Here is a 22384-nt window from a genome sequence, read left to right as displayed (position 1 = left end):
TAAATACATTTCAATAAAAACGATAAGAAAACCAAGAAAATTAAACGCTACAGACTTAATTAGCATCAAAAAAGTTAACAATATATACAAATAAAGAAACTACAAGGAAGAAATCACAAATGTATGCATGGAGGGATTTTCACTTTCAAAATGGATCTAACACTTATTAACAACATATTACCTGTAATTTTTTATACAGATCCTTATAATTGACAGCGGAACTTTGTAATTACAATGAGAATACGTAAAGAGCATCTATCTCTGGTTAATCTCCACGAAATCTATGATGTTATATCCTGTCAATAAATGTCTTTGATCATGAACCATTTTTCAATGTAGTCTACAGCAGTCGCCGTGTGTCTTGTGGTGGAAATAAAGAGGAAAACTTAGACATTTTATGCTAATCAGATGATAGACAATTCAATGCGTAACTAAGCACAAATTAGACAGTTCAATGCGTATCCAGGCTGAAATCAGATAATTCAGACAAATGAAGATGAAAAGGGGAAATTTTCGCTCTATTTCCCGGAAGCAGGAGAAGAGGCTTTTTGGATCGTTTCTTCTTTATTTCGAAATAATTGCTGACGGGATGACCCTTTTATTAAGCTTTTTTCCGTCCTTATTTTCCCTCTATTTGTTGCTTGATGCCGCTTAAAAACACGCAGGGAAAGATTTCTCTGGTATAAACCAACGTACTAAATGTCGGAAGATAGCTGTTAAAATTAGTTACCGAGTATCTGAGAACTAAGTGAAAATTCCCTGACAGAATGAGGTCAAAGCTTGGCTTACTCAAAATGAGTCAATGAAACAAACGTTTTAAACAGTTAGAAATAGATCAACAATAAGCAATCACTCAGCTCTACATCCCTTAGTCTTAACGAACAAGAATTTGTTTACTTCCCATAATCTCACAACATCATAATGGAACCTTTAAGGTGAACGTTAACCAACAGTATTAAAGCTATGGTCAGAAGCTATTGAGGAATATAGCCTTACAAATCTTAGATAAAGGTCAGTGTATACAAAGAAATGAGGAAAAAAAGTACAGCAGCCTTAGATATTCGTGATTTGACAACGCTTATGCCCTCCACACCTTTACGGTCTAAGAATACCAACCCAGTGGAATCAGTTGTCAGGGATGAATGAAGGTTTTCGATACTTTGGGAGGCGCTTCGTCTGAGCTGGCTATCAGTTTCAAAGTATGCTTTAAGAGTCAAGTCCAAATGTGATCTAGTGCGAGTGCATAACCAAGAGCCTTCAGCTAGGTTGTGTACGGTAAAATTAACGGGGTTAGCCTCAATGTCCAATACTTACAGAACTACTTATTCTTGGGACTTATTTACCTTTACAAGAGTAATACAAATAGAAATACCGTCAAACAAAATGATAAAGAGATTTTCAAAAACATTCTGTTTCAATATACAAAGCTGGAAATTCGTGACTGATTTTTGAAATAATCACAACCCTTTGTGACAGTCGGAATTTAAAAGTCTTCAGTGCAATTAGGCTATCAACATTTTATCATGAAAACGTTCGAGAAGATTAAGATTTGGCTCATATAATTGTGTCATTATTAATATATATCTAAATTATATGTGAAACCAGCCACCTCAAATAAACTATGTACTTAACAGAACAGAGTGCGGAATGAAACACGGGATTCGTTATGGATCATCAGTATCACAAATAAGAAGCGCATTGTATAGCTTGTACTTAGATCTGGCTGGTTGCTAGCATCATTAGGAGGATTAAAAGACTCGTTTGATAAGACCGGAAACGCATTAACTGAAACGGCACCTCCACGAGCAAATATCGTCCAGGTGTGTCAAATCCATTTTTCGACGACGTTACATGACTCATATTATCTGGTTGTTCAAGCAACTAGCGGCCAAGTGGACGACGTTTTCAATGGGTTGAAATTTATGGAAAGGTGAAACGGTGCAGGCTCTTATACAAACTATTAAATAATTGACAACTTGGTTCATCGAAATCCCTTGAGATTATATTCATCTTCTGATAATTACTAAATAGCTTTTAATCCCTTTTACTCAATATGATCTATGATAGCACGGTGAATTAACATCACTGACTGAGCAACCAAGTTTTTCTCTTAATACTAATATAATACAACGACTACTTGTCGAGCCCATTAAAACCACCTGAACTAAGCATCCAAATTAATATAAGTGATTAGCAACAAAGCCATAGAATCGTACTCCAATATCTGGACATAAGTAAGGATAAATGAATTTTTCTCATGCGCTTTCAGTATATTGAAAATTGGAAGTTCGTGATTTGTAGGTAACCACGGTTTTTAAATTTCAAGGTGACTTATTTACCTTGCCCATGAACTGTGGAGTGTGAATCAAGGTTCTAGCTGAAGGAAGTTTAGGCTAGAAGTCTAGACGAAATGACAATGAACATTGCTTCAGCCCTTCGTTATACCAAAGTCTGTAATTGCCGGTGGCAAACGAAGTTTGTGATGTGTATACAATGTATATGCTATTCTTTGTCCCACATCCCAAATATGAATTCGTACTTCTGCATCATCGGAGGGTACCTCCTACCACCTTACTTTCGGTTTTGGACACTTTTCACGTCTTCCTTTTACAACTTTTCCCTCACACTTCTCTTGCTGGATATTCTGACAGTGTTTCTCATGGATAAGTTGCTATCCGGTCCATACAAATGGCTTGAGCTGCTTCGATTTAGTGTATTGGTAAACTTTTCTTCTTCTCTCTCTGTTGCTTTATTTGTTTTCCCAATATCACTTATCATGTATGACAAAAGTGTTCTATTCTTATATCCTGTATGTGGCCTTGTTGCGCTTTTGGGAGGCGTCACTGTATTAGGCCGGCAGATGATGTCAGATAAGCTATTGATCGATTTTCCTTTGGGGAAAATACGCTATAAACACATACCATTCATATCTGCTCTATCCTTTGCTGTTTTATTCAGCATTGGATTTTGTACTGGCATATCCTTTTCTCTCTTTGTGACTGGGATTTTTATTGCGTGGACTTACTTGCGTTTTTTTCAAAGACACAGTAATGGACTACTTGGCGATGTAGATGATAGTTTCACGTTTGCTGGGTAAGACTAATTTTGTCTTATCTACATGACCCAGATTTTTTCCAAACCATTTAGGCCCACCTGTCTCTGTAGTATCTAGCGCAGCATTCAACGTCCTGGTTCGGCTGAATATTTGTAAACCACCACCAATAAGACAAGTATCAGGCCCACCTTCAGTGGTTTCATTTACGATAGATATACACAACAATGCTCAATTGGCTAACAGGTACGTCACTATTTTCTAAAAACTTTCCATTTTAAGAGTTGAATTAATGAGTCCATTGAAACTAGACCACCATGGGAGCACTGTATAGCCATTTCGTTCTAATATGGGGCTCAGCAGTGCGCATCCACGATTTCGCATGCGAGATTAGAACCCACAACCTCCAGTCTCGCGCGCGAACGCTTAACCTCTAGACCACTGAGCCATTTTGTTGACTGGACACAAGCTTTATATACAAGGATAATAGTTTGAGTGCATAAGTGAGATTTGAACACTTATCAAATGCATTCTTAAGGTATAGATCTAAACTCTCAACTGCGAACGGCTTTGTAGACGCAATGTTTTAAGTAGCGTATTGCTTATTCAAGTCACTTCTCATAAATCAGAAAATAATAGGACACTAGAAATATGGAGCGTTGAACTGAAATTACATTATTGAGGAAAAAAGGAACGAGAAAAGACTCCATGGCCGGAAATTATCAAGCACTTCATGCAACTGCCCTTCATCCTATGATATCCATTCAGAGAATTTTACACTTTTTTTCACTTCCATTTGGGTGTACAGGAGGCACTGATCGACTTTCTATATTCTTAGCTGACTGATTGGACATTTAGTTTTTTTTTAAAATGAGGCCTGATGAGCCAAGAGACACATTTGATACTGAGAAACCATTCACCTGTAGTATTATATTTGCAAGTGGTTAAACTGCAAATGGTGCGTCCGCAAATAAACATGGACGACTTCTGAAATATAATTATGTACCCTCGCTTCGGAATGACTTACAAGTACCATTTCGGATGAATCAATGTTGAACGTGAGGCCACCTCAGAGTTTTAGATTTCTAATCTTTTCTAAATTGGGAAGCAACTTCGTCTGTCTGAAAATTGCCGTATATAAAATAGAAAATCGCTGTCTGTCTGATGTATTTATTTTTATTCGTTGTTTTTAGCGCTTGTGTATTTTGCGTTTGTTCTCATGCTTCTCAAATCGGACGGTTACTTTTAGTGACTTCTTTTGTTTTTTTTTAATACTTACCGTTTATTTATCATCACAAAACATTTGTTACAATAGGTCAACTGAAATACACAGTTAGTCAATGATAGGCACCAGAGAACCTGGGATGTGTGCATACTTTAAAGTTACATCACACACGATGTATGCACAGCGAGATAAAATTGCCACGATAAGTACCGGAGTAATAGGTGTAGTAATGGTTGCAGCAGTAGAAAAAAAATCAAGCGGGCCATATGATTTAAGAGGGAAGAAAGGATTTGCATAATAAAAATTATAAAATAATTCTAAAACTTGTGATCTAGGGGAAGACAAATAGTGAATGCATCTGTGCCATATTACACAATGTTTCCGATCGCTCATTGTGGTAATTGTCTAAACTCCAACCAATTATTCTGCACTACTTAGTCCCCTGCTTTGGTTTGAGCGTCAGGGTAGTATCACAGCCCTCACACAAATCAATGATAACTGCTACTTGCCTCATTGTTATTGTGTGACGCATATGTATTTAGTGCTCTCTTGTTCCACTGTTTATGTGTTAAAGCAAATAAATAATACTTAGTCCAACAGACATTGACTTCATGGAATGATACCACGTCTTTCTGTGGTTGCCGCTACCTTATTTCCAACCTACTCCTACACGAGCAAACATCATGAGTCGAGGTAGATAGTTGGGTATACGTAGTATGTATTATTTATTTAAACACATACGTATTGGTGCAAGGGGGCACCAGATATACATGCGCCACACAAAACAATGAGAATGGGAAGAGAAAGAGGAAGATGCGTATATATAAGGAAAAAAGGATAAAAAGAGAAGAGTAATGATGGAGGAACTGAAATGTCCAACCAGAAAAACTCTCTCAGTTAAGAAAGTTATAACCACTCTTTATGAAGAAAGTAAAAGAAGCTTACAGCAGGATCGCCACTGGCTTCTATTCTGAGCCATGTCTAATAACGTCTCTAGCCACTGTGATGCACCATCTCTCGGACCCCAGCCAGGAAGTCCTGAAGGACCAACAGAAGCCAGCCCTTTGCAGCTTTCCTTCATAATACGACACCATGTCATACACTGACCATCTCTCCGCTTTTTCCAACCAGTCCCAGCGTCGGCAAATAATGCACGATGTGGAAGTCTCTGGGACGACATTCGTAGAACATGTCCAAGCCACCGAAGTCGATGTTTCATGATGGTGACACCAATTAAATTATTGTCTCTGCGCCCGAACACACGATGCCGAACCTCTGCATTACTAACATGGTGTTGCCACTGGATGTCAGCAATCCTTCGGAGACAACGATGATCGAACACAGAGAGTCGTCTAACATCCTCAACTCGGAGAGGCCAGGTTTCACAAGCATAGGGCTATATATTTATTGTCGCTATTATAATCATTAGTGAGGTGTTGCTTGTTGGCTTTAGACAGTTTGTTTTTACCTATTAAGCTACTCGTCTTCATTATATAGGTGTAGCTTGTGAACTACTTTGCATTTCTATTCGTGGTCATTTAGGTATATTTCATCCTGATTCTTAATCATTATCTTCTCTATTTTTAGGTACATTCCAGCTCTAAACCATGTAAATACTACAAGTATTCAATCTGCAGGAAAATATATTCCGTCCATCCATACAATTTCGAATTTCTCGACTGAACAAACCCAACCCATACAAACAAATGGTACACCGCTGCCACCTATCCCACCCCCGATTTCCGTTTCAAATGATAATTTATCGTGATATTCTCTTTCTTAACTATGCTATTTTGTAAATGTTGCACAAGAAAATCACTGTTTTTTGTCTGTACTCACCTTTTCAATTATGAATGCTAATGCAGAAAAATTAGATGAGCTCCATCATATATATATATATATAACTTTTTGTTTTAACGTTCAGTCAAGTGTCTTTCTAATCCTTTATTTTATATGTATATCTTGTTGATGGCTGTGAATTGTATAGACAATAAGAAATAGTGTACTGTTACAATTTTTCTTGTCTTTACCGGTTAATATTTGGTACTTTTAACGACCAATGACCAAATAAATAAAATTGAACTTCCAAATAGTCTCCTTAGGATGCTATTTAAAAATAAACTTGTCACGACAAAATGTATCTACTTTTTTTAGATGACGAACTTCAACTAATCAAAGGAGCAATTCGTAACAGATTACTCTGGTTTCTAAAAAATCATAATTTTGTACGCTTCTGTTAGTAATGGTTAAAAACAGTCTATTACTGTATAGAAGTTTGCGGTTATTAGGTGGAACAAGTATCTAAATTTAGAAAGTACTGAGCAAAAAGTTGAAAAACTGTGTGAGTTGTGTTGTTCGGGTGTTTACTTAATTAGTGTGAAAATGATACAAAAGATTGAAAATAAACTCAAGTAGTCGAACTGGAGAAGTAAGCAAAATGAGCAGTTGAACTTATTGTTGTATATAAAAATCGGCTTATACAAAAGTTTTAGGTATAAACGTACATTCAACCTAACCTAGTAAATAATTATGAAATAGGGGACTCGGTGAGTCTGGAGATGATTAATGGTTACATTACATAGTATTTAAAAACTGGGTACTTTACAAGTACTACTTGACCTGATTTAGTAGAAGTATGCTTCTAGACATGTCAACATCATTTAGAGTGTTAGAATGATTGTTAATTGGAAGACAAAAACAAATATTTAAACAAACAGCTCAGGATCTTTCTGAACCACAATTTCGATTAGCATGCTTAATGACTTTTAAGACATCAGAGTTGTTCAGTAGACTCGTTATCTAACGTTGTACTTGATATTACCGGTGTTTGTCTAAACGGTCTAATCATTCAATTAAATGTGCGGTTCCATGTGCTATATTTCAAGTGGAAACAGTAACCACTGCTCTTCGACTCAAACAAATATATGTTTTGCAGGATTGTGCAAAGGTGAATGTTTAGATTGACACAGAGAGGCGGAGTTCCACACCTGGAACTATTTTTGAATTATCTGGCATATTCCAAATAAACTGATTTTCAAAATTATTAACACACTGTTATTTATAAAAAAAAGATCGGACCGTTAACAATGCTAGTGAAATATGCCTTATGTGATTTCGTATTTATTCACGTAAACAACGTAGATGTAAAAAGTCAAATACGAAAGTATTTGAGGAACGTATATTTCAGACATTCGATATTGCTGACGAACCCTAAGAGATGAAAAGAAATACAAACAAGTAGCAGAAATACCCAATCGATTTTACAAAAACTGACTCAACATTTATAGTCAGATACAAAAGGCAAGCTAGAGACATGTGACGAATAGAGTAAGCGACAAATAAAAGGTTATAAGTGAGTAATTTGTAAGGCCGGATTTTTGCGTACATCATGATTTGAAAAATAAGATTAATTTGTCTATCCAAAAGTCAAGACAACTCACTTAAGCTAGTAATGACAGAACTTGGTACAACAAAAGGAATTGAATCGCAATAATATCAATAAATCCTACTAAGATTCAAGCTCATATTTAGATGAAGGTAAGTAACAAGTATAGTTTGATATACAACATAAATACAGAAAGCCTAACAGAAACTAAGTTTATCGTGCCTGAATTGGTAAATAAATTACTTTTATTTATTTGAAGGTTAAACAGTTACGGTTTTATCACTGAAGCTCATTTAATTAATAAATAAGTCGCGTTTTCTACACACTAGCTCTGAAGTTGGCAATATTGACTGGCTGTTTTAACCGCTTCATTTTATAAGGATTATTACATCAGATGATCGTAGGAAAATCTCCACTCGAATCCAAAAACCCCAGTGTATTTTTGAGCTTTCCATGTAATGCTAATCAACATGAATATTATCACAACGGGAAATTGCTAGTCACTATTCGAATCAACAAGAAAGCAACTTGGGAATTAGACGTATGATTCTGAAGGGATAAAGTGAATCAGGTTAGAAACCCTAGGACTTAATTTTACTGCAGTAAAATTTATGTGCTACAAACACCAAGTTACAGAATAATTATAGCTGCGATATCGAATACTGTAAGATTAAGGTAGACATATTAACATGTATTGTTCTGAACAACTAAAAGGTTTAAAAGTTAAAGATGTTAGTGAATATTATTGCACAAACTGTCTCAAGAAGAAACATAAAATCCGAACACTCTAGTGATAGTAGCAAACTAGGGTTCAATATTATTACAGCTGTGTTCGCCGATCATTTCCTACTGGAAGAGCTCTTGGCAAAACGAAGAATAATTGAATTTGTTTGTATACAATATTGGAACACGTAAGATTATAGCAGGATTCCAAGTATTTGGTTTTTCGACTAGAGGTAAGCATACAGGTCTGAGGGCTAAACAGTTTACGGCTGAACAGATAGTTGATCGAAGTCTATATGGACTTCGTACTGACCAATGAATTACTACAATTGGCACGAACCTTTGTGGATAGTCATTTTGTACTTGCTTAATTTGAGATTCAGCTAATGGTATGTTTCAATGAAAGGTACTCTCAAATATGTAAAAAGAAAGATACTTAATCGGAATGAATTTTTGTTCATAAGGTGGTATATATATATATATATATACATATAAACTTTTATTGATAAAAATCAAATAATCAATACAATTATCAGCATAAATAAAATTTATCCAGCTGACTATTTTAAGAAAAGTAAACAAGATTAATGTACTAATTAACCGATTGCGTAGGAATGTGGCACCTTTTCAGCTGCTCAGATTGAAAATACGGAACACCATACTTCCGTTTGGTAGACTCGTCTTCAAACGAACGTCAATGTTTAGGACTCACTCCCTTATAAATTGATGAATGTCTACTGGTAAAGAGTCTAAAACTGAGATTAATTTACTCTGCAATCCAATCTAGTTATAGTTTCCGAGCTTGTAATGAAAACTAGCTTCAATTGATGAACGACGACTATAATAAACTACATTTCCTTCTGAATAAGGAGTGAAAACTTCATTCGTTATAATTTATATTAGTAATATATACGGGTATTTCAAGTGATTTTTTAAAGAATCATCTTAGCCTTTGACTTCATTCTATTCTACTCAGCTGTCAAAATCAAGAGTGTTCAAATAAATAGTCCAAAAGTTTCTTCTACTTTCAACCAAGTCTAAATGTTTATTAAATCTATACGCTTCGAACAACTAAGTTTTTCATGACCTAGACGTTTTGGATTTGCTTTTCTCCAAATTATGGCTGTTGAAATCCATAATAACAATGTGCTACCTGCAATAACTTCGTAAACCTGCATCATTTGCTTTCACCATTTGAATTCTTGTTTAAGAATAGTTGTTGGAGGTGGTCAACAGGAAACCCTGGACCTAGGTTTCGTGATACTTGGCACTCGTCAGCAAGGTGTACCTGTAGTTTTGAGCGGACTGATGCTCCCCGACTGATTCGACCCCGTGTCGTTCAGCTTCACAGTCAGAGACGCCAGATTCGGTCAAAGGCCTAGAATCCGTATCTCTCATAGTGGTATTTGATCCATGTAAACTGGCCACCCCATATTTCAAATTTTTATTTTACCCTGTTCTGTGGTGTCACCTATAAATCAACGTAGATACCAACAAATTGTACAATAATATTTTTATGCATATATATTATTCCCGTCCTATGACATATATATGGAAAGAAATCTCATATAACAATATCTATCGATAGATAATCAGACACAAGGCTTTTTACAATCATTATAAAATACGATATTTGTGCAACTCAAGTTGGCACAGACTGATAGAAAAATGACAAACTAAGCTAAACCAATCAAGATACTTAAAACTCTACTCGAGATGCATTCAGCTGACAAAGTAAATGTTTCTCAAGGCCTTTGATCTACATAGACTATGTGAAGTATCAGCTGATTGATGCACAAATCCAGTCATCACTGAACACTAGTTTAATACATTGGTCGCGCAATTTCCCCAATTCCTCATGCGGATTACTTTATTTTTACACGAGGATCAAAACGTATCATGCTCAACGCAAAACCCGTGGTTTCCAGAGTCGTAGGTAGTTATCACTTCTGAGATATAACCCATGGAGAAATAGCTGCCTAGTGCTCAACAGATACTGAGGATTTTCCATTTCAAATAAGCTAAATAATAATAGAACTTTCGTCCCTATACAAGGGAAATAGCAGAAACAAACCAAAGCGATTCTCGCAGAGTATGGTTGGTATCTCAATATAACTTATTCGCCAAGCATAGGCCCACCTTTTGGGTTAGGAATCACGACGTTTTGAATGAGATAGTGACAATATTATACGTTCCGAACCAGAGTAGAAGTACGAAAAGCCAAGTGCATGAAGGTCAAACACCATAAAAGTTGAACGAGAACTCTTAGGTTTGGTAAAGCCTGCAAGGGGGAATTAAGTGTAAGTTTTTTGAACATAACGAAATTAACCTTACTTCGAAAACACTTCAAACCTCCAAATACTGGAAGTCGTATTTGACTAAAATGGGATTAATGACCTGTCGAAATCTTAAACGCAAAATCAATAATAAACGCTCAATGGTACAGGTCAAATGTATTTAGTTATTGTAGTTAACTGTAAAACCAACTCTTAACTGTTGATTTCGTCATTCGCTTAAGCGTAGGAAAAGTAACACTACAATTCGCATTCCTAAGCGATTTATCTGACAGTGATACAAGGCTATTTTCAGTATTTAAATCGTAACTGATCAATCATAATCAATCCTTGAACAAATTTTATCGATCATGACCTAATTGCATGTTGTACGAAAAACAATTGGCCGGTTTAATGTTAGGAAAAAAAGTCTGACCACATGTGTAGTTTCGTTTAGGAAAAAAGTAGCACCTTTAGATAATCAGTCTATACACAGCACATCATTTCTGTTCAAAAAGTACGTAAACGAGAATGTTTTGTTCTCTAGCATTTGCAAAAGAGAAACTAGTATGACTAATAAAATATTACATATTTTAAATGTTATATTTAAAGCTGAAACATCAACACGGCAAATCTATACTTTTAAATTACAAAACAAATGAAAAACCAATGCCAAACAGTAGTATATGACAGACTTATTTTAAATCACTCGTTTTCATTCAGTCAGACGAATTGAGATACTTCCGAAATTAGAAAGTTATAAACTCAACCCAAGAAGTACTGAAAATAGTTATACTATCTCGTCGTTATACACTTTCTCTCAAGGAGATGTGAGATATGTGGTCGTAGACTAAATAACTATCTCACAAACCATTTCCGCTTCAAAATATTATTCAGCTCTCTGCAATATCTTATAAAGTGACCGAAAATCGACAATTGTCCCACCTTGAAATAGTCAAGTAATTAACAAATTAAGATTGTTCTAGGTCGCAACTCAGTGGTACAAAAGTGGTGACTGGTAACATGTCTTTTGGTAAACAATGGCAATGCCAACAAACAAGACTGGAACAGATAAGATAAAGTACTACTTAATCATGGCTATTTCACACGGAAATTAAAACCACTAACTTCTAACAGTAATGACAACAGCCAGAAAGACTAACTTGTTCATCCTCCATGTGTACAACTAAACACAAAATTACTTGTCACTATGGAGCTGTGAAGATAGTGCAATGTGATTAAAACAACGAACCGACCCAAGTGGCTATCTTACTTGGATCGGTCCCCATTTTCGACAAGATTATTTACTGGTTCAACCTAAAAGATACAAAATGCCTAATATCACCCCAAATGTTTTGAATTTTCAGGTCATAAATTAAAACACTACTTTCCAAAAGATTTGTAAGTAAATGAAAATACCGAAGACACAACAGAGATTTGATAAATGCCGGACGTTTATTGAATCCGCATTTATATTTTGTTCATGAAGAATTTCCGTCATTCCAACCACTGAGTAATGCATAGACAGGGGGATTCTTTTGAGGATAGAGCTCCCACCAACATTGTAAACCTCCGTGCAGTACTATAGTTACGAGAACGTCCAGTCAACACGATACACTTATATCACTAGATAAAAGAACACGGTTCATATCTCTATTTCTAAGATTTGGCAATATATATCATTTTTATACGGTCATTTAGTGATAATAGTACAAATGTTAGACCAATCATTAAATTTGCTAAGTATGTCATTTATAACCACATATCGAGTGGGATGTATTCAAATATACTGATCAGTTGTTGCGTTTCCAAATCTACACACCATACAAAAAACAGTTGAAGTACTTTGCTTTCAAGGTATTTTTATTATCAATAAGACTAAGTACAAAGGACTTGCGACGGAAATCTGCAAATAACATTATTGAGCTCGTAAATCCTATGAAAAGATACTACCATAGTTGCATACTTTATTTGATTGTCTATGGAGACGTTTGATACCCAGCCAAGAAATCGACTACAATCTTTTTCAGTTTTTCATCAGTTGCTGGCTTCAGTTCTCCATCTTCACGTATGGTCTTTAGGAGATCTTGATGATTTGCTAGGACAAACTTGAGAAAATCTTTCTCAAAGTGGATAATTTTTGATGGGTCCAACTTATCCAAATGTCCCCTAACACCAGCGTATATTACAACAACCTGTTGTTCAATTGCCATGGGAGCTAAACAAAATGAGTGATTAGTTTTAGATTTACATACCATATTGATTTTGTTTCAGGAGTTCCGTTAAACGAACACCCCGGTTTAGCAACGATTGAGTTGATGCATCTAAGTCAGAACCAAATTGAGCAAAAGCAGCTACTTCTCGATACTGAGCTAACTCTAGTTTCATGCGACCAGCAACCTGTTTCATAGCTTTAGTTTGTGCAGCAGACCCAACACGACTAACAGAAAGACCAACATTGATAGCAGGTCTTATACTTTTATGGAATAATTCAGTCTCCAAGAAAATTTGCCCATCAGTTATAGAGATAACGTTAGTTGGAATGTATGCAGATACATCACCGGCCTGTGTTTCAATGACTGGAAGGGCTGTTAGTGAACCGCCTCCATAGGAATCATTCATCTTAGCAGCTCTCTCCAGTAAACGGGAGTGCAAATAAAACACATCACCAGGATAAGCTTCTCTTCCTGGAGGTCTTCGTAACAGAAGTGACATTTGTCGATAGGCAACAGCCTGTTTAGATAGATCGTCATAAATTATTAATGCATGCTTCCCATTATCACGAAAATATTCGCCCATTGCACACCCTGCGTATGGAGCCAAGTACTGAAGCGGAGCTGCATCAGATGCTGTTGCAGACACAATGATAGTGTATTTTATAGCATCTGCATCAGTGAGACGTTTGACTAGTTGCGCAACTGTTGAACGTTTTTGTCCGATGGCAACGTAGATACAATACAACTTCTTTTTTTCATCAGCTGCGTCGTTGAAACGCTTTTGATTAATAATAGTATCGACTGCAATAGCTGTTTTACCTGTCTAGAGGTGAATCACGTCATTGAAAATCTTAAAAGTACCTGACGGTCTCCGATGATTAGTTCACGCTGACCACGGCCAATGGGAACGAGGCTATCAACAGCCTTAATTCCAGTTTGCATTGGTTCACGAACAGAAATACGTGGTATGATACCTGGAGCTTTAACTCCAACACGTTGTCTTGTTTTCGTATTGATAGCACCTGCTCCGTCGATTGGATTACCTAAGGCATCAACTACTCGACCAAGTAACTCTACTCCGACAGGCACGTCAACAATAGCCCCTGCCCGCTTAACGATATCTCCTTCGCGGATTAGTTTGTCATTACCGAAAACGACCACACCAACATTGTCAGGCTCCAAATTTAGAGCCATACCCTAAGGAATGTTAACAATTCAAATGGTTATACCTTTAGTCCCGACGAGAACTCCACCATTTCCTCCGCTTGTATATTTTTCAGACCATAGACACGTGCGATCCCATCACCGATGCTCAGAACACGCCCAGTTTCCTCCAAGTTAGTTTGCAATGTTTGTCCTAGAATACGCTCCTCTAAAATACTGGAGAATTCTGGGGCTCCAGCTTTTAAGGTAGATGAAGTGGATAGCCATCGGCATCCAAGTTGTTTAAATACCTAAAATGAAAGGAAAACAGTAAGTTTACGGATCAGCAGCAATATGTATGCGATGTACGTGCTAATAAGAGAATGGATGATACAAGTGGAGTAAATATGTTGAAAGTTCAGCATACATACCGAATTACCAGAGTACATTGCTTCTACTGACTTGATAATAAATAGCTGGAAACATGACATAGGTCACTAGCTTATCGAAATTAACGAACCATAACTAGTATACAAGTAGTGGAAACTTATTGTCCTAGTAGTTTGTTTGTTGAATAATTGTTTTATTTAAGCATGTAAATCCTGTCACAGTAGAGCACCAAAACAACTGTTTACCCGCGATGTAACAAATGACAAATTAATCCGGAAATGGAAAATATAGGCTGTGATATCATGATGCAGAAGAAAAGAGTGTTATAAGCAGCTGTAGGTTCACATATTTTAGAGAGACAAGACAGCCAGCACTATTTTCTTTTAATAAATAGCATACATTTTGTCTGAGTTATCGTTGCTTTTATGTATATCACGTGGTTCAATTAAAATTAACGGAGCAAACCGACAGTCGTCAGAAAGGGAAATGATGAGAATATGGTGAAGTCATCCAACAAATGGGCGTAAGTGGGATGCGTCTGGTGTAGGAGTAGACTGGAGATAAGTTAAAGGCAGTCAGATGAAGACGCAGAAAAATTCTATTGAGTCGCTAACTGTTGGACAGAGTTATGTAAGTTGAAGATTACATGGTTAGAGTGCACGCAAATACTATAACCAATATTTAGACTGTGAATTACACGATTTAGAGTCGGCTGCGGCACGTGTGAGATGACTTTTTATATTTGCATAGTGTAATTTACATTTCGTGACGATGTAGCTTAATTACCAAAAAACATACATTTCCTTTCATTTTAGAACATGATTGCGGACATGCACGTCAGCACAAGCCGGCAGAACAAGATTCTAACCTGTAACTTACAGCTTGAAAACCGTGTTTTAATTAAAAAGAGAGCTTTTTACAAACACCTAAACTAAATGAAGTAACAGAATTATAAGGCTATGTAGAAGGGAAAAGTTTTACACAAAGAAAAGTTAAAATCCCACAGGAAGTAAAGATTATGTTTGCCACTCAGCAGTGAGCTCTACTTGCAAATAAACGATTTATAAGTGAAAGTTCTGTTGTTCAGAAGAATAATGAAAGCATCACAATCAAACCACTAGCTCAGAGAACGATCCTCCACCAAAAAATGTCGTTTTACGATGAGTGCTCAAAAAAACGTCCTTACCTGATGTACAACGTTTGGAACTAAGAGACAAGTCAGGCCTATGAAAGATACTAGTTCGTAAGACAATAATATGTATTGATATTGACATTCGCATAATTGATTTTGCACTTCCGCAGGAGAACGTGTTCGTACACTTGGTATTTACAAGAGTACGTATTGCTACTTAGTTTTACAGGTTGAGACAAGTAAGGGATGGTCCATAGATGAAACCCAAACATTCGGAAACAGGACCTTAGGTAGCGACTCATAATTCACCGTAAAATGGAGATTATTATAAGCTACAAATCAAATAATCCGCCACACTTCCTTTCTGTTAACTGACGTGACGTCTGCATACTTATCATACTTTTTTTCTTGCAAATGTTTCCTAGAAGTTTGTTGGTTTAAACAGCCACGCTTTAAGGTAGTCTAACTCCGACATTTGTAAAGGTCAAGATTCACGTAGATTTTTCTGAAAATTTTATAGCCAGCAATTGATAATAAAACGGGATGCGGAAGTATAATATAAAAGTTTACAACTTAATTAACTAGACGTGTTTTTTCCAAAACTCTGGAATTAAGCTGCCTGGAGCTCGGATAACTTATATTAGATCCAATAATCGTTGAGAATTTTTTCCACCAAATCTTGACTGTAAGTATGATTTTCTATATTTGTGAAGTTATTGAAGCGAACTATGTGCATGAACTTTTTCGTCATATTGCAATGTCATCTACTACATTATCAACGAGTTTCTCCTAATGAACTACACTAATTTGACCGTTCGTTGTCAATACCTTTCTCCTTAATTTTGTATTGGCAACCCGGACCAACGCATACTCTCAATCAGGTTTATACAAACGCATTCACTAGGTTACACGGACTGACGCTGTAGCATAACACCAATGTGATTTCTGGGAATCAACCTGACAACATACTAGTTGCTGATTTTTGCGATCTAAAAGACATAACTACCTAGGTTGAAGAGGACTGAAAAGCGAAAGATAGGAGATCGCCACTAGAAATATGACTAAAGTTCAGTCTCAAAAAGATCATCAGGACGATCCCCAAACCGACATAAGACGTAACAGATTGTAGCCTGTTTATTTCGAGTTTATATGGAACAAACAAAGTAGACGCATTCATAAGTCAACTCACACATGGGTTTTTATTGGACAACTGACGTAAAACCAGTCCAGCAGCACGAAACGAAGACATGGCAACAGATGAGTAAGAAAGTGAAACCGCACAATCCCGCGTCACAAACCCGACAACTCAAACAACCAACTGAAAATGTTATAACCTATAGTGACCAGTATATTGTGTAATTTTATTGTAACTGACTTACCCTGCGGTTGCTTGTTTGGAGATTTAGCTTTCTTTTAGCCCAATTTATTTCAAAAATTAATTTTTCAATAAAACCCTGTTGTATAAGATCATTCTGAAACAAAATGAGAGTTGAAAGGTTTAGAGTGATCTTAACTATGAAAGTCTATCAGTTGAATAATTAGTTTGATATTTCTCTTGAGAGACCTGTTACTATTGTAGCGGTGAAAAAAACAGTAAAGTAAATAGTTTAATAAGTCTATAACGGTAAATAAATCCCCGGGATCAATAGCTCTATAAGTGTTCGACATTGGATGCTGACCACACTAGTTTAACTGGACTCACCAAGCTGAAGGCGCTTGGTCATGCATCCGCTGTCTCGTATTCATGATTTGACAGCTACTTTGAAAGGTACAACTGTCTTTTATAAAATCGACTTGGTTAAAGCCTATAACCAAAACCCTATGGCTACTAACGATATTCCAAAAACCACTATCATCACTCCCTCCGGTCTCTACGAATTTTTGCGAATGCCTTTCGGCTGAAGCAATGCTGTCCACACTACCCAAAGATTCATAGATAACGTTTTTCGAGGTCTCAACTTCATACATGCGTACGTTGATGACTGCTTGATGGCAAATCCGGACAGAGAATCTCATCTCCAGCATCTGAACATCGTGTCCGAACAACTGCAAAAGCATGACATTACTGTAAATACTCAGAAATGCCAAATAAGAACCACTTCCTTAGAATTCCTAGGACACACTATTGATGCTCAAGGCATCCGACCTCTGAGAAGCAAATGGCGGCCATTCTTGATTACCCAGAACTGACCACCATTAAGCAATTGAGCACACTCAACGGTCTTTTAAGTTTCTACAGACTGTTCATACTAAGAAGCGCGTCATTCATGAAACCACTAACTGACCAACTTCGTGGAAATGCGAAATCCATTATACTGAACGACACTGTGCGAAAAGTATTCTCCACAGTTAAGGAACTTATCGCAAAGACAACCATGCCGGTACATCAAGACACTCAAGCGCCCATTAGTATCGCCGTAGACGCATCCGACTCAGCAATCGGAAGAGCCTTAGAACAATGTCTCGTATAACTTCCTTGAACCCTCTCAAACTCACCCAGAGTCAAGAAGAAGACACTGATTTTCATCACGAGTTATCTTTTACAACCCTGAAAATGAGTATTAAACAGAGAGGGTTAGGAAAGGGAACTTTGCTATGTGATCGTCCAATCTTGCCGAAGCTTTATCGACGCAACGTCTTCATTACGTTGCACAAACTTTCTCATCCAAATGTTCGTGCGACCATCAAGCTCAAAACAGAACGATTTTGTTGACCTAGTAGAAATAAAGACGTGAGGGAGTGGGCACACTCCTGTGTTAGCTACCAAAGATCTAAGGTGATTACACACGACTAGCAAACCCACAAGCAAACGGGTCGGTAAAACGCTTTCACATACAACTAAAAGCTTCGTTATCAGCTGCAAACGTTTCACAGTGGACCGACTCTCTTCATTCCTGTTCAACCATATTCTGATTTCGTAATTTGTCGAATGAATTCTTGTCCAGGAATACTAAGCAAGAGGAGAAGCCGGGTCATAATAAAGAGAGATTATACTACATGGCCGACCTGAATTCTTTGATTGTTGGTTCAGTGAAATCTATAGGAAGGTCTGTATGTGCTGTTTCGATGTACAGTAGGTTCAGTGGGGTTGATCTCTTCAAGAGTTCTTCAGAGTGTTTCACCCATCCGTTCCTCTATACTTGGATCTCAGTGATTGGCTTGCCTTCTTCGCACTTGACTGGTCTATCTGATTCCCTACATTTCCCTACCAGTTTCTTCGTTGTGTCATGTGGTTGTCTCATGTTTCTATTACTATCAGCTTTACTAGCTGCCAGTGCTGGGTCTTCCACGTAATTCTGCTTGTAAGCTCTAATGCCCTTCCTCACTTGTCTGTTTGTTTCTGTGTATTTGGCAGTTGCCTTGACTTTCTCTGCTCTTGTTTGGCAGTTCTTAATTACTATCTTCTTGTTCTTCCTCCCTCAATCCTGTCCAGGGTTACCATAGAGATTCATTATTTTTGATGATGTTTCTTGCGGCCCAGAACCTCTTGACACGTTGAAGTTAGTGCTTCTTTGTTCCCCTTTCAGTTGTCGTCCATAATCGTTTATCCTCCTTTCAGTAGGTCCTGTAAGGCTTGGAACCTGTTTTTGGGAGTTATCTTGAATTCGTTGAGTTTGTTAGTATCTCAAATGAAGGCTGCATTGAACGTATATAATGATGTTTGTCCAGTTTTCCATAGCATGTTTAGCTTCGGTTTCATCTTGACCACAACCATATGGTGATCTAAAGCTGAGTCAGCTCCTTTCCTGCTTCTCACATCTTCCATTGACCTTCTGAACTTTTCAATGATGCAAATATGGTCTATCTGGTTCTGTGTAGTGTGATCCGGTGACATCCATGTAGATTTGTGTATGCGTTTGTGTGGGAATATTTTGTTGCCTATAACTGTTTTGTTGAATGCACATGGATATGCGAATCTGTCACCATTCTCATTCCTTCCCCCAGTCAGTCCTTGTCGTCCCATTATATCTTCATATCCAGTGTTGTCCATCCCAACTTCGATGTTTAGATCTCCCATCAGGACAGTCAGTTCCTGTAATGGGCACTTCTCTATGATCAATTGCTGACTCTAATAAAACTGGTCTTTATCGTGTTCATTGCTATCATTCGTGGGTGCGTAGTACTGGATAACATTCAGTGTGATTTGCTCCTTCTTTGTTTAAAGGATGCTTTGATGATTCTGGATCCATGAGTTTTACACCTTATAAGTGCTCTACATGCTCCTTTGGGCAGCATCAGAGCAACTCCCTGAGTATGTGGAGCATGTTCCTCTTGGTGAGTACAGCAGCCGCTCTCCAGAATCAGGCTTCTTCTGTTCAGCTTTGTTGAAATGGGTTTCACTGATTCCGAGCACCACTAGGTTGTACCTTCACATTCCGTAGCTATGTGATCAGTCGTAGCGGTTTTCCACATTGTTCATATATTACATGTACCTATGTTAATTGTTCCTCTGGTTGTTAGAAGAGGTATCGGTTTCATGGCTTCCGAAAAATCTCGGCCTTCACCATGAGGCGTCATAATCCTTCTGAATGAAGATTTTTCAAATCGGACGGTGGAGTTTTAGTGGTTTAATTTATTTATTCTGGTTAGTGTTTTTTTAGCAAGGTTGTTTTCTACATGATAGGGTTGTCGACCCTACGCCCAACCCTTCTTCTTTTTATTGGCTTGGGATCGGCAGTAGCCTTAAAAGAGCGGAGTTGAGCAAGCATTAGTTGACATTAACTCATCAGTAATTTAATGTGCGTATGTAATTTGAAAAATCGATAAATAAGCTGTCTTAGTTGAGAAATATAACTCATCACTGACTTATATATTTGCTTTGTTTTCTTAACAGTATTAGCTAATTGTAATGACTAGTCAGTGTTATACATTGTGCATTGTACTGAATGACTGATGAACACTTGGTGAAAAACTGAGGTTTACGATTTCGAAATTCGAAAATACATTGTTTTCACTTGAACATGTTAGGCTTATTGGATTATATACGACATCGATAACGTTATAGCTGGGTAAATTATAATACAACTGATCTTACGGAACTGAATTTAATATAAAAATAAATTCTATATTTCTAAAGAAACTAATTTGATTACAATACTGAACAAGTTTACTTTCAGTCTTAATGTGAAAATGAATATTTTCAAAGATCTTTGTTAAAGTATGTGACAGAAAAGCTATACATCGTATAATCAACATGTTTTCGTGCTTTCATTTGTGATAAACACCTGTTTCGAATTGAGAAGACCTTTACTTTGGAAATGTAATTTTCAAGTCCTCATGCATTTTATACAATTGTCCATTATTTCAATCACTTCTTGTTAACCTTTAAGCTTTCATTTACCAGTAATCAATCATTTGACGAGTGAATTTATAGTGTCGTTATTTTCAATTAAAAATGTATTTTAATAAGGTCTTGTATATCTATCGTTAATTTCCTTTTCATATTTTTTCTCTCACAAAGTTAAACTCACTTAAATGTTCTGTTAATAGTAATTTCATTTTAAATTAAGATATTGTCTTTAAACCCAATAATCAGTGATTTTCAGCTTCTTTGAGGAAACAAGAATATTTGCTGGAGGTTTCACTTGCATAGCTCCATAAATCAGTACCCCTTAATAAATCTTCAGGTATCCTAGAAATGAATCACCTATGTTTTGTCGCTTTGTTAATGGTAAAGGCAAGACTTGCCAAAAAATGCCGATATTGTTTATCAAATACTTAATTTAATAAATAAATCATCAATGTTATATCTTCTGTATTAATTCAACACTTGGTAGTATTTCCTTAAAAAAAGCAAAATCCCATAGAACTAAATATGAGTTATACTTATTATTTGTATGACATTTTGGATGAAACCATATGTGAAGAAAAATGAAAAGCATGAACATATACAGTACCTTAAAAGTGCATCGCATCTCGTCCTATTCAGGACTCTTCAGTTGAATGTACCTGCATCCCAGAGTTGATATTCAATCCGGGACTCGAACCCAGTACCGTTCGCTTGAAAAGCCATCACGTTATCCACTCACCTGTTGAGTCCTGATGGCCACTTGCTTGTGCAATCGGGTGAAGTTTTTGTCTCAAATAGGATGAAACGCGCATCCTGGATTCCACTGCTATCCACTATCCATCTTTGCCCATAATGCTTGTGAATCAAGGCGATCCGCACAAGGTGTACATATGCCACTAAGAGACTGATCAATTGCAGTCCTAAACATCAACGTGAAGACCCAAGTGAATTTATATTACTATTTCATCATAAAATAACTGTCATAACATAGAACTTCGTACGTACGTACATCAGCTCGAGTTGCCATACCACATTAACACAGAGACGCAGTTGTCGATTCAAATCACATAGTGGTGGACGTAGTAAGAGTATAAACAGTAATAGGAAAGGTTGGCGTTTGAAGATGTTATTAAAGGAGTATAATCCAGTCAAATAAATTTGGAAAGATAAAAAGAATGGGGACACGAAGAATTTAGAAGATTGAAATTTGGGAGAACACAAAGAGTAGATGCACCTTCGCCATTGCAAACGATTTTGAGCCATGTCATTCAAGGTCTCTAACCATCGATTGCTATCATCTCGCGAATCCCAACCAGGTATTCTACACCTACCAACATGGCTCAGTCCACTTGTCAGTGACTTCATAGATTTGTGCCACGTTTTGGTCTGGCCGCTCCTAGATTTCTTCCAACCTAATCCTACACCATGAAACATTGCACGTCGGGGCAGTCGGTGGTTGGGCATACGTAATACGTGTCCCAGCCATCTCAACTGATGGAGTTTCACTACTTCATCAATCGATTTGCCATCCTTACCTAGTACCCGTCTCCTAACA

The 22384-nt window shown here is 37.0% G+C and overlaps 2 protein-coding genes and 1 non-coding gene across 3 annotated transcripts; 1 reads left to right on the top strand and 2 right to left on the bottom strand.

Moving 5' to 3' along the window:
* The first annotated feature begins 2344 nt into the window (after positions 1–2344).
* Positions 2345–6287, top strand: Smp_002870 (hypothetical protein). Its single transcript, XM_018797956.1, has 3 exons — positions 2345–3093; positions 3128–3298; positions 5865–6287. Exons 1-3 carry the CDS (start codon positions 2411–2413, stop codon positions 6043–6045), a joined length of 1035 nt encoding a protein of 344 aa, XP_018652945.1. The 5' UTR covers positions 2345–2410; the 3' UTR covers positions 6046–6287.
* Positions 6288–12500: 6213 nt separating this feature from the next.
* On the bottom strand, positions 12501–16831 carry Smp_002880.1 (putative atp synthase alpha subunit mitochondrial). The gene is made up of 5 exons (XM_018797955.1): positions 16729–16831; positions 14104–14328; positions 13736–14071; positions 12914–13697; positions 12501–12876 (listed from the first exon to the last, which is right to left on the bottom strand). Exons 1-5 carry the CDS (start codon positions 16786–16788, stop codon positions 12638–12640), a joined length of 1644 nt encoding a protein of 547 aa, XP_018652944.1. The 5' UTR covers positions 16789–16831; the 3' UTR covers positions 12501–12637.
* A 4675-nt stretch (positions 16832–21506) lies between these two features.
* Positions 21507–21577, bottom strand: Smp_tRNA_00363_Pseudo_TTC.1.1. Its single transcript has one exon. It is a non-coding gene (tRNA).
* Between the last annotated feature and the right edge of the window lie 807 nt (positions 21578–22384).

This window comes from Schistosoma mansoni, chromosome 6 (assembly GCF_000237925.1).
Source record: "Schistosoma mansoni strain Puerto Rico chromosome 6, complete genome".
NCBI lineage: Eukaryota > Metazoa > Platyhelminthes > Trematoda > Strigeidida > Schistosomatidae > Schistosoma > Schistosoma mansoni.
This window is presented reverse-complemented; position numbering and strand designations above follow the sequence as displayed.

Bases quoted from the DNA above. Each gene is read 5' to 3' on its own strand.
- Smp_002870 (XM_018797956.1), top strand. From the start codon at position 2,411: ATGACAATGAACATTGCTTCAGCCCTTCGTTATACCAAAGTCTGTAAT. The intron at 3,094-3,127 runs GTAAGACTAATT...TACATGACCCAG, and splicing joins GATAGTTTCACGTTTGCTGG to ATTTTTTCCAAACCATTTAG. The intron at 3,299-5,864 runs GTACGTCACTAT...CTCTATTTTTAG, and splicing joins AATGCTCAATTGGCTAACAG to GTACATTCCAGCTCTAAACC.
- Smp_002880.1 (XM_018797955.1), bottom strand. From the start codon at position 16,788: ATGTCTTCGTTTCGTGCTGCTGGACTGGTTTTACGTCAGTTGTCCAAT. The intron at 14,072-14,103 runs GTATAACCATTT...AACATTCCTTAG, and splicing joins AGTTCTCGTCGGGACTAAAG to GGTATGGCTCTAAATTTGGA. The intron at 13,698-13,735 runs GTACTTTTAAGA...ATTCACCTCTAG, and splicing joins TAATCATCGGAGACCGTCAG to ACAGGTAAAACAGCTATTGC.